This window comes from Ornithorhynchus anatinus, chromosome 4, assembly GCF_004115215.2.
Source record: "Ornithorhynchus anatinus isolate Pmale09 chromosome 4, mOrnAna1.pri.v4, whole genome shotgun sequence".
NCBI classification, from domain to species: Eukaryota; Metazoa; Chordata; class Mammalia; order Monotremata; family Ornithorhynchidae; genus Ornithorhynchus; species Ornithorhynchus anatinus.
The window spans coordinates 72,794,837-72,809,570 of record NC_041731.1 but is presented as its reverse complement, the minus strand read 5'-3'; the positions used below and the strand labels follow the sequence as shown (position 1 = coordinate 72,809,570).

At 38.2% G+C, this 14,734-nt stretch overlaps 1 protein-coding gene across 1 annotated transcript in view; it reads left to right on the top strand.

Annotated features, from left to right (window-relative positions):
- Window positions 1-14,734, top strand: part of CSMD3 (CUB and Sushi multiple domains 3) — a 778,187-nt gene that overhangs the window by 733,763 nt on the left and 29,690 nt on the right. Inside the window, 3 exon segments of the mRNA XM_029063925.2 lie at window positions 2,464-2,643; window positions 5,989-6,162; window positions 13,582-13,755. Coding sequence (XP_028919758.1) covers window positions 2,464-2,643; window positions 5,989-6,162; window positions 13,582-13,755 — 528 coding nt within the window.

Here is a 14,734-nt window from a genome sequence, read left to right as displayed (position 1 = left end):
CGGGTTTGGGAGGGAAGATGAGGAGCTCAGTCTTGCTCATGTTGAGTTTTAGGTGGCAGGCCGATATCCAGCTGGAGACGTCCTGGAGGCAGAAGGAGATGGGAGCCTGAAGTGGGGGGGAGAGGACAGGGGCGGAGATGTAGATCTGCTAAGTCTGCTAAATTATACTGTCCTCACCCAAGCACTTAGTACAAGGCTGTGCACATAGTAAATGCTCAATATGATTGATTGCTGATTGACATAACCACACCTTCATAAGATGGCTGTGACACATGTGCAGTGCCATAAGTGCTTAGTACAATGCTCTGCACATAGTAAGTGCTCAATAAATACTATTGAATGAATGAATTCATTCATTTAATGCATTCAATCATAGTTACTGAGCATTTACTATATGCAAAGCACTATACTAAGTGCTTGGGAGAGTACCATACAAAACCAAACAGACATATTCCCATTAATATACATAAATTATGTATAATTATTAAGTTGATATACATAAATACAGAGTGGGGAAGTAATAATTACAATATTTGTTAAGCCCTTAATAAGAGCCAAGCACCGTTCTAAGCGCTGGGATATATTTAAGGTAATCAGACTCAGAGTCTTAATCACCATTTACAGATGAGGTAACTGAGGGACAGAGAAGCAAAGTGACTTGCCCAAGGTTACAAAGTAACACTGGGCTTAACCTGCAGCCCCCACCACCCATCAGAAGGATGTCTCTGATGTGGTGCAAGCGTAGCTGGCCATCTTTCATTTCTCCTACACTTCTCACCTCTGTGCTCATTTGTATATGTGTTAATTACCCTATTTATTTTGTTAATGAGATGTACATCCCCTTGATTCTATTTATTGCTATTCTTTTTGTCTGTCTGTCTCCCCTGATCAGACTGTAACCCTATCAATGGGCAGGGATTGTCTCTATCTGTTGCTGAATTGTACATTCCAAGCGCTTAGTACAGTGCTCTGCGCATAGTAAGCACTCAATAAATACTATTGAATGAATGAAAGTGAGGGCAATTGGTGAAAGAGCTGGGGGAAGCTGGGAAGAGAGGGACCGGGATATGTGGGACTGTATTTGGAGGTTAGCTCTAGCCCTCAAGCACTATTCTCTCAACCTTACATGACACAGTTCTTTTGCCACCACCACCGCTCCATACCCACCCAGAATAATGAGATGGGCTTGCTGAAAGAAGAGTCTGAATATCTTTTGGAATCAGCAGATGGCAAACGGTTGTGGGTTCCCCTTGCCTTCCCTACCTTGGCCCTTGTGAAATATCTTTTGGCTGTGGATCTCTGGAGATTCGAAGGTAGAGCCGTTTGCCTGGATCAACCTGGAAGAATGGGTAGGGAGCAGGGTCACGCGTAACAATCATGGCTTGTACCATTCGGGATCACTGCTGAGTGTCCTGTCAGAACTCAGTGACATTATCAGGTGGAACGAATGTCAAAAATACAGCACTCACCCCAAACATAACTAAATACCATTTTAACTTTAAATAATACTATTTATTGATCATTCGTTCAATCATATTTTTTGAGTGCTTATTGTGTGCAGAGCACTGTACTAAGTGCTTGGAATGTACAATTCGGCGATCCCTGCTCAACAACAGGCTCACAATCTAAAAGGGGGAGACAGACAACAAAACAAAACAAGTATTCAGGCATCGATACCATCAAGATAAATAGAATCATAGATATATACATTTCCATGTATATATCTATTATATACATAATTATATATACATTATTATTATTATGATAGTGATTGCATTTGTTACACTTACAATGTGGCAAGCACAATTCTAAGTGCTGGAGTAGATACACAGTTATCAGATTGGACACAGTCCCTGTCATTATACTTGTTTCACGCACTATTTTGCTAAAAATAAGAAAAACTCCATTATCCAGGATGATCTCATATTCAAACTCTCCTTGGCTCCCACATTCAGGCAGCTCAACTTTTCTTGCAACATGTTCACACTCAACACACCAAGTCTTGTCTGTAAGACTGGATCTAGGATTGTTCTTTCTTATACATACTTTTTTCTTATTCCTCCAACATCCCTATTCACTTTTAGGGCTTCCATTTGTTCTTTAACTTGTTCAAGGGTTCCTTTGAGAAAATTTAGATATGGTTGTTGACAGTCATAGTGGCTCATGTTGAACTGATTCAGAAAGGAGAAAGGAATAATTATCTTCAAATGCCAAAAAGATGGTATATTGTTAAATACCACAAGGTAGAGTAAGACTGAATGTGATCATTAAAATTTTGTGAAAATAAGTAAAAATTAAAGCTTTGTCTTGTTTCAACTGGTCTTAGAACAACTTTCGAATGTTCAAAAATGTAAATGAGCTATTATTTTTCAGATATTCATTAAGTTTACCATATGCTTTCTCCATTGGCCTATAAATAAATCATTCCATTAACCATATGTTTTTCATATTGTATCTGTTCAGTAATCAGTTGTGGAGATCCAGGTATGCCAGCTAATGGAATGAGGTATGGAGATGATTATGTAGTTGGACAAAATGTCACATACATGTGCCAGCCTGGATACTCAATGGAATTGAATGGTTCCAGAATTCGGACCTGCACCAGCAACGGCACATGGAGTGGGACAATTCCAACTTGTAGAGGTTTGACATTACTCTTTGTTCTGCACCTTTTACAAATGTTGAGTTGAAATATAGTTATTTCTCTCAAAAGGAGTGTTTTGACTATTCATTTTTGATGTAACATTGTCTCTATGGATAGAATGTGATGGTGTCAGAAGGAACAGTTGTGTTCAGGTGTGTGGCATCAGTCAAGGTGAAGGTATTACAATGCAAATTATCCTTAATGTGGGTTCTTCAAAGACTTCAGCCCAGAGTTTTCATAGAACTGACTATACTAAGAATGATTTAGGCACTCTCATTTTATGAATGCATTAGTCTAAGAAAAAATGATCCCTAGGCAAAGAAAAGCTTGGGATGTGACCTTAAAATCTGTGGACAATCACTATTAATTTCAGTTGCAGGAGCATAGTCTTATGAATAAATAGTACAATAATCCTGTTTTGCCATTTTCTTTGCTGACTTTCTGAACAAACTACTGAGGTCAAGAATAATGTTGAACTTCTAGCTGTTCTGAAAAAGCCTCCAATCAAGTACAGCTGGGATAGCTAGTGAAATAGCCTCATTAAAAGGCACACCAATCTTAGCTGAAAAATTGTTCCTACAAATATGCTTAAAGGAATTGAGGTGGTTTTTTACCTATAAAAGAAAAGGCTAGAAGGATATTTCTAGTGTATGAAAGGTTGTAAGGGAATATCATCTGGACCACTAAGGATGTAGCAAGAAGAAATTTGGGGTTTAAATTAAAGCAGGGGAGTTAAAGCAATTACCTAAGGAAGGGTTTCCTTTAGGCAGAGTGTGAAAACTCTGCAGAAGTTAATTCATGGAAATCTCTATGAAGAGATAGTCATCTCCAGGATCATTTCATTTCTCATTACTTAGAGACTAGGTACTACCCCAAGTGCTGTCCTAACTCCCCTCTATCTTGAAAGCATTAGAGCTGGTGCGAAGAGGGAATTTTTGTTGCGATACTACATTCTTGGGCATGCTATTTGATTGTATAAGTGCTTGAGAATTCATTCATTCATTGGTATTGTTCAAGCATCTGCTTAATGGAAAGCACTTTCTAGGAGAGCAGAAAGATAAAACACTCTCTTTATCCTCAGGAATCTTAGAGTTCAGTGAGGGTTATGGGCCAGTTGATGCTGCTGAGTGACGGTATTGGCACATACTAAAGGATCTATTGCTAGTATTCTTGGATTCACTTCTTGAGACCTCCTAAGGCAGAAACAGGGTTAGGGAAGAGAGCAGGGATCTAGAAAATGAAAAACAAAATCTGCTCAGCAGGGTGATTTGCTAACATAAAGATTCCTTGCAGGGCTTGATGAACCACATAATAGTTCATATGTTCCAAAACCTAATACTACTCTCTGTCCCATGGAACTCCCACTAATGCTAGCCTGTTGCCTAATGTGAGATATTTTAATCATTCATGTGTATGTCTGCTCAATTCCTTCATTCTGATGGCATTACAAATATAATTGTGTTTGTCGCCCACCATCGGCGTGTAAGATGTTTGAGGACAGGGAACGTGTTACTTCATTATTCTGTACTCCCCAAGGACCTAGTACATTGCAATACACTAAGTAGGTGCTCAATAAATGCTGCTGTTGCTGCTGCTATTATTAATTATTATGTTAGTATCCTGATATACTAATGATGCTGTCATTCTCTCCCCGCCACTCCTCTCCAACCCCTACACACATACACCACTTGGTGTTTTGGAGGTGGGAGCCATACAAGTTGGACTGAATTAGTTGAGTGTCATAAGCATCATTTAAACATTTTTGTTTGATTATAATTTATTTTTATGTGCTTACAATGTGCAAAACACTGTAGTACATACTGAGACATTAGAAGAAAATTAGAAGACCTCCTTCCTGGCCCACAAGGGGCTTACAGTTTAAGTGAGAGAAGACTGTATCATTTTGATATTGGTCAATCACAATGAAAAATTTCAACAATGAATAGTGAGTATCATCCAAATCCAGGCAACTAACTGTCCTGGTTACAAACTACTGCAAACTACCTTACTGTCATAAAAGTTGAGAATATAGATTTGGTTCCTGCAGGTTGCACACAGGGAGTTGGTAGGATGCTTCCTGGGAGAGTTGCAGATATCACCTTTTTAAAATCACCCCTCCTCCAGAAGGCCTTCCCTGATTAATCTCTTCCTTCCATCCTATTCCCTCTACTCCACTGCTTCAGCACGTGCCCATAACCTAAACTCTTGAATATTCACCCTTATGCCTCTACACCAGTAGCACTTATGTGCGTATCTTTACACTCTTTTATTTCCTTCTTCCAGTAATTTTTCTCCCCCACTAGACCTTAAACTTCGTTAGGATAGAGATCACTTCTCTTGTCTCTATTGTATTATTCCAAATACTCAGTACAGTGCTCTGAACATACTAATTGTTTAATGAATATTGCTGATTGATTGGTTATAGTTTTAATGAAAGCATGTGAAAAGCAAAATTAATTTCATAAGTTATCCATCATATTCATTGATTGAATGATTCAGTATTCATTCAATATGATTCATTCAATATTCAGTATTGAATACTGCATACAGAGCACTGTACTAAGTGTTTGGGAGAATACAACAGAGTTGGTAGATGCATTCTCCGCCCACAGCATGATTGCCTAAAAATAAAGTTACTTCCTTATCCTGATTTTTCTGAACCTTCTTCCTCTTCATCCATAACACTTGGTCCCTTGGTCCCTTTAGGAACTCAACATCAAGGTGGTGGTGCAGAATATAGATTTTCTACACCATGATCTCTGCTTCATTATTTAAGAAAGAGGAAATGATAACCACTTAGTATATTGCTCTCTACACAGTGAGCGCTCAGTAAATATGATCAAATGAATTGAATGAATATATTTTGAAAGCATATATTTTAGTCACATAAAGGAAATTTGTTTATTAAAAAACCCCAAAAAACAAAAAAAACAACTAAGCTCCGAGTTTCCTACTTTGCAAAACAAATATGCCCTTTCTTTAATTCAGCAATACTGCTCTACAGCACTCTGCCAATCCTTAGAAAATAGTTCCATTCAATCTATTAATTTATCAATTACACTACACAGTATGGAAGATCACCCTATATCCCTAACTTTTGATCTTGGGCAGCCTGATATTTTGAGAGAAACCCTGGAGAGTAGCTGCCATTTTGCCTCTGAGTTAGTACGAAAACTAGTTGCATTAATTTGCGTGTCATTGCAAGAATGCCATTAAGAAAATGAAGGAGGTTATCACTGTATTGTCCTCAAAAAGGTTAAATTAGCACATATGGCTTTACTGGTGATTTTGTACACCCAGGACATTTGCAGCAGCTGTGTCTAATCACTTTAATGTAATTGCAGCTGTTACCTGCCCAACTCCTCCCCAGATCTCTAATGGAAGGTTGGAAGGAACAAATTTTGACTGGGGATTCAGTATAAGCTACATCTGTTCTCCTGGATATGAGCTATCCTTCCCTGCTGTTTTGACCTGTGTAGGAAATGGGACATGGAGTGGTGAAGTGCCACAGTGCTTACGTAAGTATTTTTTAAAATTTTAGAATGGGTATGTCTGTTGCTTTTTATATTTCTACAGTTGAAAACATGATTGCTCTGCTAAATATATTTGGGCTTTATAACCTTTTGTGTGTTTCAACTGCTATGCATTTAGAAATACAGATAATGTTCAATGTCTCTCAACCACCTTTGAGTTCAGAAGCTAAAATATGGTTATTGTCATGTGACTATATACACAGACTGATTTTCCATTCCTAAAGTGAAGGCCTCTTAAAAACTTAAGATAGAATATCTAGCTTTTATTTTATGTCAGTTCTTATGTACACTTATTTAAAAAGTGGCACTTTTAAGAAAAATGAATGTGACTATATTGAAGATCATATTTTTTCTTTGAAAAAATTATAATATGAATTGGTTTCAATGTATGAAAGGGTATTAATAAAATGTATTGAAATATGATCCAATGTGGAAGATTATTGCTGAAACTTTACATAAAAATAGCCCATTGGAAAAAAAAATGAGGAATTAAATTTTGTTGGATTTTGGAGAACACAATATTTTATCAAGAATTTAGACTTTTATTTAATATATTTTTCAAAGTAATACTGCCTGCTCTTCTAAAATATATGAGCACATACATTTGAGGATCAATTGATGAGGGAGAAATGTAAAAAAAATACATTATAAATATTTGCAAATTAACAGTGACATGGATAATACTGAGGAATCTTTTAAACATGTAAAAAATATTAATTCCTAAAATAAAGAGTCACTGACTACGGATTATGCATTATTATGTCTTTGAAAGTGGAAATTAAACTTGTTTCTTTTGTGATGGGAGTTTATGCAAAAGTTATTACTATTATTACTTTTCAGAAATGATTGTATTGAGTGGCATAGTAAAATTGAATCCATTTTTAATTCTGAATTTATGACAGATGAGTCAGTACTGGGAATTGTCTTATGACAAGTCACATGACAAGTGGAGTAACAACAAAACAAAGTTTGTATACATAAGAAGAGACAGCTAGTAGTGGGCCTGAATTTAAAAAAATAAATAAATAAAATAAATAAAAGTTATTTAAAGGTAACACTGGTGATTAAGACTGTTGTGTGGAGAAGGTCAGGACCATATGTGGATTAAATGGAAAATTGACAGCTCTGTAGAGGGAATAAGAAACATTTAAAACTAGTACCAATGAGAATATTGGTGTGAATCCATCTAAAACTACAGTATTGGAGTATAGCATTATTTAAACAGTATTTGTTAAGCACTTAATATGTGCTGGGCAACTGTATTAAGTGTTGGGGTGGATACAAGGTTGGACATGGTCTATATCTCACATAGGGCTTAGAGTCTTAATCCCCATTTTACAGATGAGGTAATTGAGTCACAGAGAAGTTAAGTGCCTTTTCCAAGGTCACAGAGCAGATAAGGGTTGGACCTGGGATTAGAAGCCAGGTTCTCTGGCCCCCAAGCCCATGGTCTTTCCACTAGGCCACACTACTTCCCTTGAGGGATAACATCAGGTCTAGAAGTGAAGCAAAAAAGACAGCAACAATTTTTAAAAGTTTGTTAAAAGTTTGTTAATTGATGGAAATTATATCACTATCCTATGAGCTGGAACAATAGTTTGTATAGTATTTCATATATATTTTAGTGATTATGTGAAATTAATATGCAAAATGATATTGATATTAATATGCAAAATTGAAAAAGTAGATGCATTTTTATCATTAATTCTATGTGGTACTTATTGGGAAGGAAGGAAGATAGATGGTGTACCTTCTAGGAGTAAGGAACATTCCAGCTATAAACAACTGATGGTATTTATTGCACACTTCCTATGTCCAGAGTACTGAACTAAGCTAGGGAGAGAATAGTACAAAAACGTTGATGAACATGATTTCTACCCACAAGGAGTTTACCGTCTAGATACAGAATATAAAGTGCTGCAATAAAGCACTGATAGGAAAACAAAATGTAAAATGTAGGGATAATCCAGTTAATGTAGTTACATAAAATCTATCTTCCTTGAATTAATTATCAGGGATATCAAATCCTTTTAATGAGGACTTCAGGACCAATTCTAGAGGTATATTTATTTCTGGTTGCCTGTCCCATCTAAATATAGTTATTCATGGAGAGATATGAGAGTTTGTTTTTGATTTTCTGATCATTTTTTACCAAACTGGTCAAGCTATAAAGTATGTTCAATGATAATTTAAGGATAAAAACATTTTCATATTAGCTGCAAACTCACATTCAATTTTCTGAGTCCTTTTAAATGTTAATTTGTTTCTTTTTCCTTTCATCTTTTGGGTCAGACCCTTTTATTCTAAAATAAAAACAGCCACCAAAGAGTAGATTGAGGCAGGAATTGGGTCAGTGATTTGTATATGGTTAACATAACATAATGTTATATTTCTCACCTTTTCCCAAGTGAAGATTCATTCCTTTATTAACTCCCTTCTTTGCAGGCTAACAAGTAAAAGTCATTGACTACATAATTTGCTTACTTATTCCAAAGAAGGAAGTTTCTTCTATTACAAACACAGGCCCAAAGGAGTAGTGAATGTAAGACATTTGGTCTTATGGGTTTGATGTAACCAGGGGTTTTTAGCCCTAAATTCTGCCAGAAAGCCTCTGAGGTCAATCCAGTCTACTGGTTCCTAAATCACGCCAGAGTTTTAATTCTTCTACTGCAGGTTCTGGGTCCTCCTGCACACCTCTTGCTGCCAGCACACTATGGATGAAGCCCAGGCATCTCCCCAAAGGCATAAAGGTCACTGGGAACCATCCTATCACTCCTTTCCGAGCTTGGCTTCAAGAAGCTCGCAGGAACTCCCACCCCTGGCTCCCCAGGTTATGTGTCTCTGGCACTGGAGCTTCTCCTCCAGCCTGCACGGAAACATCAAGATCCAGGATATGTACAATATTTAATGTATCCTTAATGAGGCAACAACCCAAACAAATCCAGTTTAAACCACTTTTCCCTGGATTTACTTCTGTCTCTCCTTCTGGGACTCTCTGTATTTCCCTGCAGGTGTCCGGAAAGTAATTCAGTCCCTCAGAGTCTGGGCCGCTGGACAGTAAACCTCCAGGAATCATCTCTGAACCCTCCCAGTGCCTTCTTGTCTGTACAAAGTCTCCAGCATGAGCTCTCAGCTCTCCCCTGTCCTGTTCTCCCTGACCCACAACTTAATCCCCTCACTTTCAAGTAGGCCAAAGATCTACTTCTTCCTCACAACTTGGCCCCTCAATCTCCTCTTCAATTCTTCTCTCTGATTGGTTTAGCATACACTGCAGGGAAAAGTGCTCCTGACCTCCTCCTTCCTGTCTGATTTTTAATGGGATTTGTTAAGCACTTACTATGTGCCAGGCACTGCACTGAGATAGATACAAAGTAATCAGGTTGGGGACATCCCTGTATTATATAGGGCCGACATTCTTAATATCCATTGTATAGATGAGGTAACTAAGGCAAGAGAAATTAAATGACAAGCCCAAGGCCCCAGCAGAAAAGTAGCAGAGCTGGGATTAAAACCCAGTTACTCTACCTCTCAGGCCCCTGCACTTTCCACTAAAGCTTGCTGCTTCTCCTAAATGTGGGGACCATTGTAAATGGTCATCACACCTCACTCTCCTAATTTCAAGTGGATGATATTTCATATCAGCAGACATGATCTCTGCAGCGTCCACCGCACAGAGGATACATGGAGTGGACTTTTTCAGGCATCAGTTACTAAATACTATGAGTGAAAACCTTAAGCTTAACACTTCACCCCAAATGTGACATAGTCCCAATATTTTCCAGGACAGAACTTAGTCTAAACAATGAGCACAATTCCCAAGAGACTTGACTGCACCCAAATTCTTGAAAAGCAATGCCCATTATTTCACCTCCTGACCCCCATTATTCTCAGCTCTGGTTGTCCTGGGCTCATCAGGTTCACCATTTCTGGTTCTGTCTTCTTCCTCCACCATCAGATCCATCAGAACACCCGGATTTCCACACCCTTGCAAATACCCAATTCAGTGACACTGCCCAGGGCCATCTCTTCTTCCCTGGGGATAATTGTGAAAGGTGAATCTTGTTTTGGACACCCATATACCCCAAAACCTGAGGAGGTATAGCAACTGCTTCCCTGAAGGTTGCTCTGAGAGCCACTTCCTGCTGCTCTTTTTTTTTTTCTTTTTATGGTAATTGTTAAGCACTTACTCTGTTCCAGGCACTGTATAAAGCACTTGGGTAGATAGAAGACAGTAACGTTGGACACAGTCCCTGTCCCTCCTGGGGTTTACAGACTTAACCCCATTTGACAGAGGAGATGACTGAAACACACAGAGGAGCTAAATGACTTACTTGCCCCTGGTCACCCAGTAGAAAAGTGGCAGATCAGGGATTAGAATTCAGGTCTTTTGACTCCCGGGCCCATGTTCTTTTCACTGGTTTCACTTGATTTAAGCTCATTGTGGGCAGGGAATGTATCTGTTTATTGTTGTATTGTACTTTCCCAAGCTCTTAGTACTGTTCTCTGAACATATTAAATGGTCAATAGATATGACTGAATGAATAGTGGCCTCACCTTAGGGATTGTGGAGTCACTGGGGAAGCATACTAGTCTTTTTGCTCCCAAGGAGATATCCCCAAGTCCAATCCTTTGATTCCCAGCCTGGAACAAATGCACTCTGGCCTACAGAAGACTTCTGCTTCCAGCCTCCTGACTCTGACAATATTTTTTTTTTCCTTTTCTGGAGCATGGCTTAGTGAAAACAGTATGAGCTTGGGAGTCAGAGGTTTTGGGTTCTAATGCAGACTCTGCCACTTGTCAGCCGTGTGACTTTGGGCAAGTCACTTAACTTACCTGTGCCTCAGTTACCTCATCCGTAAAATGGGGATTAAGACTGTGAGCCTCACGTTGGGATCAGTCTGTATCTTGTATCTACCCCAGCACTTAGAACAGTGCTTGGCACATAGCAGCACTTAACAAATACCATTATTATTGCCTGTGGCACTTATTTTGTTGCCTCTCTATTTGTTTTGTTTTGTTGTCTGTTTCCCCCTTCTAGACTATGAGACTGTTGTTGGATAGGGATTGTTTCTATCTATTGTCCAATTGTACTTTCCAAGTGCTTAGTACAGTGCTCTGCACACAATAAGCACTCAATAGATATGATTGAATGAATAAATGAATATTGGTTAATCAGTGATGTTCAATAATGGAAGCTCAAGTTATAAGAAAGATTTATTTTTCCAAGAAGGAAATTCATTTCTTTAAAGAATACAATATCCTGAAGAATTTGAATATTTTGTGGAATATTTTGATTATCTAATTTTCATATTGCAAATTTACAGATACCTTGTAATTCTACATGAACTAGATCTATGAACATGGCGGTGAATCAGTAGTTTGTCATCATCAATCAATTATATTTACTGAGATTTTACTATGTGCAGAACACTGTGCTGAACACTTGGGAGGTTAACACATGAATGCATGAAGCAGTTAGGAGTCAGAAGGTCCTGGGTTCTAATCCCCACTCGGACACTTATCTGCTGTGTGACCTTGGGCAAGTCACTCAACTTCTCTGTGCCTCAATTACCTCATCTGTAGAGTGGGGATTGAGATTGTGACCCCATGTGGAACAAGGGACTGTGTCCAAACCCTTTTCTTGCATCCACGCCAACGGTCAGTACCGTGCCTGGCACATAGTAAGGGCTTTACAATTACCATAATTATTATTACAATTATAGCAGTGTTGCAAGATATGTTGCTTGTCCACAGTGAGCTTACAGTCTAGAGGAGGATATAGGTGTTAGTATAAATTATGGATATGTATGTAACTGGTGTGGGGCTGAGGAAGGCACTACAAGTGCAAAGGTGACACAGAAGGGAGTGTGAGAAGAGAAAATGAGGACTTAGACAGGGAAGGTCTCTTGGAGGTGAGGGTCTTTTAATAAGGTGAGGAGAATGATCATCTTTTGTATGAAGAGGGAGGGCACTACTGGCCAGAGGAAGGTCTTGGCTGAGAGGTCAGTGGCGAGGCGTAGAAGATTGAAGTGTGTTGAAAATGTTGGTATTAGAGGAGCAAAGTGCGAAGGATGGATTGTAGTAGGAAATCAATGAAATATGGTAGGGGCGGACAAGGCGATTGAGTGCTTTAAAGTCTATGGAAAGGAGTTTCAGTTTGATGCAGAAGTAGATGAGCAACCACTGGAGCTTCTTGAGGGGAAAAATGGACTGAATGGTTCTTCAAAAAAATGATCTGGGCAGCAGAGTGAAGACTGTAGAATGTAAGGTCGTGGTGCAGAGGGATTGTGTCCATTATATTATTATATTGTACTCTCCCAAGTGCTTAGTACAGCGCTCTTCACACAGTAGGTGCTTAATAAATATGATCGATTGATTTAAGTATGAACTGGAATAGGGAGAGACTGGAGGCAGAGCTTTCAGCAAGAAGACTGTAGTAGTCAAGGAGAGATAGCATAAGTACTTGGATTAAAGTGGTAGCAGTTCTGATGGAAAGGAGAGGGCAGATTTAAAAAATGTTATAATCATGGCAAGGGCTAGATATGATTGGTAAACCCTGGAAACCCTGCACACTGCTTCAGTAGAATTGCAATTGAACTGAGGGACCTCAAGGCAAGGTTGGAGGAATACAAATGGAAAGAACCTAATTATTTTGTCAAAGATCTTTGCTAAAATTATCCATGATAGCACTATTTAAAGGATCAACTGTAGTTTCATAAGATGCACATGATAAATTAATATTCAGACTATATCAATCTCTTAAAAAAGTGAGTAAAACTGTCTTTGTTTCATGTTAAACAGCCTTCTGATTCAGAAAAATGTATGAACTGCAAAAAATGTTTACTTTTATCAATGATTAGGCTAATTAAAGATGGGGATTAGGAATAGAGGACTTGCCATATCTTACTAGATCAGTGAACCATAAATTCTTCATTCTGCCTTGGACAAGGTCAAATACCTGCTATCTGAGTAAACAAAAATTGTGAAAGTCATGATAATTTTTTTAAAAAAAAGTATACATCTTGACAGTAGAAAATTGGGCCCAAAGCATCAATTTATGCTGGGTTATCTGAAGAAAAGTTGAAATATTGAAATATTGAAATATAAACATCAGGGTCATATACAGTTGTGACATTTATGTGATTTTTGTAAACCTTTGCCTCTATTACAACTACCTGTTGGGCTCCGAAGCTATGGAACAGCATCAGCACAGCTGCAGAAACCAGTATTCCCACAATCAATTCCTTCCCAGTAACTGGTGTGGCCTTCAACACCTCTTCCTTTAAGTAGGGGAGAAGACTAACTCTGGTGAATTTGGAGCAACTGAATAGTGTGATGTTTCTCTGAATTGTGTAGAAAATGCAGAAGATTTTATAAGATTCTTGCTGTTGTTTTTACTCATAGCAAAGTTTTGTGGTGACCCCGGGATACCTGCCCAAGGGAAAAGGGAAGGAAAAAGTTTCATCTACCAATCAGAGGTCTCTTTTAGCTGCACCTCTCCTTTCATCTTGGTGGGGTCCAGCACAAGGATATGTCAAGCGGATGGGACGTGGAGTGGCTCATCACCACGTTGCATAGGTAAAATAAAATCTACCTTGTTTTGGTAATCTTGAAGTTAATTATATGTGCTGTATTAAATGAAACCATGGTAATTTGGAAATTTACGCTGCAGTATTTAAATTAAAACCAGAAGATTTGAGTTGGAAGATCCTGTGAAATCTTTTATTAGCAATGTACCTTTCAGAAAGGGGCTCATCAATGGAATGCATAAGTGGATGTGAGAATATTTGAACTCCATTGTTTTTGAGAATTTACTCTTCGTAAACTGGAACCTGCTGCTCTAAATGTACAAAAGATACATTTGCAATATAGAAGCATTTCAACATTTCAACAATAACAGGATTCACCAGTTGGTTGAATAGACCTGCCTGTGAATTTGTTTCGATGCAAGCAGTCAACCTAGAAAATCCATACTCTGCCAAGATTTCTCTCTTCAGAAACCTCCAGCAGGTGTAGGCAGCCCTCCAAGGTGATATTTCACATCCAAGTAATTGTTGCTGAGGAAATTCTAGTTTCAGAACAAGGATGTTCCTTCTGATGCCAAATAACAGAAGTTCCCTGTTGGAGCAATCTGCCCAAAATTCTGCATGGATATTTTCTGTAAATTTTTCTTCCTTACCTCTTATTTTTTCCACTTTTTCTTTGTTTGAAGACAAGGAATCATGTTTCCATATTTGAATAATAAACCAAATTGGTTAAAACCCCAAAATTCTAAAGCATTTTCTACTAAAACAGTACTATGTTTAGCAACCATTGAGGAAAAAAAAATAATCTTTTAATTTTGCTGATTAAGAAAACATAGCAGGCAGTGTGGCTGGTCTAAATAAATACAGTTTTTCCCTGTGACAATCACAAAATAAATATAGAATCATTTTTACTGACATTTACTGACATTTTTAAGGGACTCCCTTATTGGTTTCTTTGGAGCCATTATGTAATCAACAAAATGATTTCATTCTTCATTTTTCATTCTTCCACTGGGCCACCATTCCATGTT